This window comes from Chaetodon trifascialis, chromosome 11 (assembly GCF_039877785.1).
Source record: "Chaetodon trifascialis isolate fChaTrf1 chromosome 11, fChaTrf1.hap1, whole genome shotgun sequence".
In the NCBI taxonomy this organism is placed as follows: domain Eukaryota; kingdom Metazoa; phylum Chordata; class Actinopteri; order Chaetodontiformes; family Chaetodontidae; genus Chaetodon; species Chaetodon trifascialis.
The window spans coordinates 28,098,290-28,103,836 of NC_092066.1; the positions used below are offsets into that span (position 1 = coordinate 28,098,290).

A 5,547-nucleotide genomic window follows, 5' to 3' on the forward strand; every position below is an offset into this window, starting at 1 on the left:
GACCTGATATCCTGGTGAGGAAATGGGAGATGGGGTGTCTCAAGTAGATGAAGTACAAGGAACTGAAATTACAATTACACGTGGATCATCCCTATGGTGAGAAACATACTGGGCATGGATGGGAATTTGGTGTCTGATGGAAGTGTGAAGGAGTGGTCACCTTCTGAAAGGGGGGAAGTTGGGGTTGTGTGGTGGGGGAATGAGTAGAGTGAGGGAGGACAGTGTTTTTTTCAAAGCAGCAGTAGAAGGTATTGAGGTTGTTAGCAAGGCGTAAACTGTTGGTTGAGTGGGGAGCATCAGGCTTTCAGTTGGTGATCTAGCTGAGCCCTTTCCATACAAATGCAAAGTCATTAGCTGTGATTTGTTGTTTCTCAACATTCCTAACTGCCCTGTTAAACCTGGTCTCCACAAGTTATTGTTATCTGCCTGAATTGAGAATCATTACTATTGATAACTAGCGTGCCTTGTTTCCAAAACTTGAATGGCAGGTTCCTCAGCCTCACTGACACCAAGACCCTCCACAACAGAGTCATCATCTCTGCAGAAAATCAAATAAAAGATGTCAGACCACAACCACCACCTTTTTTTCCCTTTGTCTGTCTGCAGCTTGTGCAGAACTCTGCTGCAAGCCTGCTAACGCAGACCTGTGGGCATGCGCACATCACACCCATCCTGGCGTCCCTACACTGGCTCCCTTTGCGCTACAGAATTAATTTTAAGCTTCTGTTATTTGTTAAATGTTAAATGTCTAAACAACCTTGCTCCACCATATCTGTCTGACCTGCTTCAGCCTTACTGTCCACCCCGATCCCTAAGATCAGCCGATCAGCTGCTGCTGGCAGTTCCCAAAACAAGGCTGAAGCTCAGAGGAAATATGTACTTGGTAAAAAAAAAAAAGAAAAAAAAGAAATTAAACACTTATTTCAGTATTTCATGTTTGGAGAAAAGAGAAACTTAAATGAATATTTCCCAATAAGCAGTAAACTATGTAGGATAACATTAGCTGTGAGAGCAAGAATGATGCTACACATACATATGAGGGCAAACACCAAACCAAGAATGGCTGGTCATTTTATAAAGGTATTTTCTGCCCTCTAACTAAACAAGACAACCAGTAACATTAGCCTTAGCATCGGAAACAAGCTAACTCTGCCCAGCTGCTACAACAAGTCGCTAACATACCTTACGCGTGTTACTGTAAAAGCTTTATGGTTATTTCCCCCCGAAAATTAAAACAAACAGAAATCAAGCGAGTAATTACCTGTCAAATAGAAGCATGGCCAACTCTGAATCAGTTTTACACCCTTTCAGGTCATGTAGCTCTGAAAAGCTCCTCTGATATTTACCCTTGTTTTATCTCAGGCTCAGTCAAGTTCTTTCTTTTTTGCTTGTTTGTCTTCCCTGGTCATCTTCTTTTTTGTTGTCTTAGCCGTATATGCAATTGTTGGCAGTGGCGGTATGAGCAGTTCCTCCTTTGCGGGTGGCTGTTGCTCAACCATAGCTTTCACTAGCCTCCTGATGTCACTCACAGAGCTGACTTACTGAGCCGCAGCCGGCAGCAAGAGTGGAGGGAGGGGGTGCAGTTCGCAGCATGTGGGAGTAGTGACTGTGACACTCCCTCAGACACTCCTCTGGCTCTGATTGGTTGTTTTGTGTCAGGCACGGTGGATTCTTGCAATTCGCAGGAGGAACAGTAGGTGGGACCAATGGAGCCTTTTTTTTGTTTGTTTTTTCAAGGATTACATGTTTCATGTACTGCTGTCTGGGCATAGGGACAGTTTTAGCAAATATGACAAAAAAACAAAACAAAAAACACCTTTTATACAAGTTACCCATTGTAGCTTTAACTTTGAAAAAGTTATGCAGTTTAATGTGTCAAGCAAAAATTGAGGTTACATGAAGACTGGAAAAAGAACTAGAGAAAACCGTTTTCCTGAAGAAAAGTGGAAAACAACTAAATGTGAAGTAAATGCAACTAAAGTGCAGTGAAGGAGTGAAGGTGAAAGTAAGTGTTTGTCTGTGACAAACAGGCCTTCGCTCACTTTAGAATGATTTACAGGTCAACACTGTTATGTTGTCCTAAAATAAAAACATCATTAACTACTGATTGCATGTGATGGACTCACCTGCTTCTCACTATCACAGAGTTTAAATCAGGGGTGGCCAATTAATTTTTACAAGGGGCTGCATGAGGGCTGCACAGTGGTGCAGCAGGTAGTGTGTGTGCCTCACAGCAAGAAGGTTGCCGGTTCGATCCCCGGGTCAGGCGGGGCTTTCTGTGTGAAGTTTGCATGTTCTTCCTGTGCATGCGTGGGTTCTCTCCGGGTACTCCCACAGACCAAAAACATGCTCATTAGATTAATTGATGACTCTAAATTGTCCATTTGTCCTTGCATGTGGCCCTGCAATCGGCTGGCGACCAGTTCAGGGTGTACCCCGCCTCTTGCCCATTGTAGCTGGGATAGGCTCCAGCCCCCCGCAACCCCGAAAGGGATAGGCGATATAGATAATGGATGGATGGGCTGCATGAGAAACCTGAGCTGTGTTGGAGGGCCAAACCAGCAATAACTTGAACTTAACTCTGCTCAATATTAATTTTCTCCCATTGTGAAAAACAGTTCATTATAAATTTCAATTAGCTGCTACTGGTATTCAGAAGAAAAAGGCTATTCTGTAAATATTTCTGTAAATATATGAAATTGTGGTGTCGGTCAAATTGGAAAATACCCGTATAGAAGTAATGAACAGTAAAAACAAAAACAATCATTACATCAGTGTTTCATTTTATTTTTGACAATCTTCACAAATACTGAAAAGGTGTTTTGCAGTATGTTAAAGATCAGCAGTTGGTCAACTTTACACATAAAGCAAAATGTTCTTTTTATGTTTTTTTACCTTTACTTTTACTTGTTCAGTGAAAAAATCCATTCTGTCTTGGGCTTGAACAATTGCATTGAAATCTTGCTGAATGTCTGAGTATGTCTGCATTCTCTTAAAAAAACGATTCATTTTTTCTAGCCATTTTGTGGGATATGACATAAATTGTCTTTACAGCTGCATCTCTGGATGTGCAAAGTTTAGTAAAAAGTCCTTGTTGATTTTGCAGCTTAGCTAGCAAAGCATTTATGAGAAAATCCAATGTTTTGGTTCTTGCATCTGCTAGCATTAGCATAGCCAGTGAGCTGCCATGCCCACAGTGGACGCTGCCGACTGACCTGGGGCCCGTTTCACAAAGGAGGTTCAACAAACTCCGAGTCTAATCCTGAACCTTGAGTTGATCTAGCCTAAGATAGGAAACTCAGAGTATCCGGTTTCAGAACAGGGGTCTCATTTATAAAACATTGCGTGGAATCCATACTAAAAGTGTGCGTACACCCAAAAGCTGGAAATGGCGTACGCCAAAAAATATTCGGATTTATAAAACCGTGCGTACTCACACCTGCACGTAATTTTCCCTTTATGAATCACACTCCACCTGGAAGATTGCGCAGGTGGATTCACCTCACATCCCGCCCCCGACACACCCACATTTTACCATGAATGGTCAATGCAAAGTACCTCATGAATGTCTTTGCATATAAATATGCCTGCTGATCAATGGCATTCTATGTACGATCATGGCAGAAAAAAGAAAAAGGAATTTTACGGAGGGTGAAATCGAGGTGCTTGTGGGTGAGGTGGAGGCCAGAAAAGATATTTTGTTTGGTGGTCACAGTAGTGGCGTCACGAATAAAATAAAAAGAAATGAGTGGCAGCACGTCGTCACTGCAGTGAACAGTTACAGTGCCACAGAGCGTTGTGTGGCAGAAATTAAAAAGAAGTGGTCGGATTTGATGGTGGAGGCCAAGAAGAATGTGGCATGGCACCGTCGAAGCGCATCTGCTACTGGTGGGGGCAAGGGCGCACCCGAGCCCACACCGCTGGACACCAAGATAGCCTTGATCCTTGGTACGGCCAGCGTGTATGGCATAGTGTCAGAGAAGGAAGGAGACAGCTTTATCTGTTTATTAAAGTAAATATTTTAAGACTTGTGAAAAGGTAGTTGACTTCTTTGTGTCCCCAGTCATTGTGGAGTTGGAAGCGGTGGGTGACGAGGAGGTTCCGGGCATGGCGTGTCCTGGCACCGTGGCTGAAGGCCTGGCTGTGGTCGGATCCTGACAGACGCTGTCCTTCAAACACAAAGGGACACCATCAGTGCCATTAATGAAGTCCGTGACGAGCTCCAGCAAATACGCACAGTGATGGGCAACATGTGTGAGGTCATGTCTGACATTGCCAGCTCCATTAAAGATCTTGTTAAAAAATGAAACATACTTGCCGTCTTATTTTAAACGCCGCATGACATCTTCACGGAGCCTTGCTCCCTGCTGAAATTCCTCATGTCGGGGAGGTGGTTGTGGATCCGGGTCCTCGTGGTGTGGGGGAGGGAGGCCATGCGGGAGGGGAACAGCATTCCCCAGTGCCACATTGTGCAGAACTCCACAAGCCATTATTATTTTACACACCTTTGTAGGGTGATAAAGCAGTCTGCCCCCCGAGGCATCCAAACACCTCCACCGAGCTTTGAGGAGACCGAAGGCTCTCTCCACGACGGAGCGTGTGCGAGAGTGTGCCACATTGAAGCGCTCCTCCTCTGCAAATTGCCTTTTAATGTCGGCCTGTTCACCCACAGTGTAAGGAAACCTGATGTATCGACTGGTCATTTTTATAATGCCATCCAAAACGGCTGGCATTATGGCGCTGAGGGATGGCTGCGATATCCCAGACCTAAGGACATAATTTAACTGAATTATATCATACCCAAAAGGGGCTTTAGACAGACAATGTAACATTATATAATATTAATCATATCAAACACTTACCTGTCGGCTAATTCTTGCTGAAAGGAGCCAGTTGCCAGGAACCCCAGAGTGGTCAGCACCTGGATATGCACCGGGATGGTGCGGTTCCGGCGGGTGGGTCTATCTAACACTGGGCCCAGTTCAGCACATAGATCCAAGAGCACCGCTCTAGGGAATCTAAATCGGCTTATTAGCCAGTCATCATCATGGGCCAGGAAATCTCCGTGGTCCCTAAAACTTCTTTCCATCCTGATCCTACCATTTGCGTGATCTTCCAGCAGTGCCAGCGCATCCATTGTGCAGCATTACGCACAAGTGTCACCGCACTATTTATATGCTTACTCAGCAGATTGAATGATTGTTACACACCTTGTCACAATTACTACTAATCAATCAGTGCCATCCACCGTTCTGTATCATTTGAAGATGGAAGTTTGATATATGAACATTGTGCATAGAGTAGTAGGCCTAACGGCTCACTAAAGGAACACATGTATAACACTGCAGACTTGGGTGTTTATGATTACGCGGGTCTATAAGTCTGATATGTGATGACATTAAATGTATGAGATCAGTCTGGCTTCAATTCACCACCTCACCATCTGCACCGCCAGTTCCCCCTGTCTCCAAAATGTTCGCAAGCAAGCATCAAAGTTGGCGTACCGGTGCGCACATTCTCACGCTAAGTTTATTTTTATAAATCACA

General features: G+C 44.3%; 1 protein-coding gene across 1 annotated transcript; it reads right to left on the reverse strand.

The window, feature by feature from the left end:
• Window positions 1-2,774: 2,774 nt before the first annotated feature.
• Window positions 2,775-5,148, reverse strand: LOC139339319 (putative nuclease HARBI1). Its single transcript, XM_070974874.1, has 2 exons — window positions 4,863-5,148; window positions 2,775-4,767 (listed from the first exon to the last, which is right to left on the reverse strand). The coding sequence occupies exons 1-2, from the start codon at window positions 5,135-5,137 to the stop codon at window positions 4,323-4,325; spliced, it is 720 nt and encodes a 239-aa protein (XP_070830975.1). The 5' UTR covers window positions 5,138-5,148; the 3' UTR covers window positions 2,775-4,322.
• Between the last annotated feature and the right edge of the window lie 399 nt (window positions 5,149-5,547).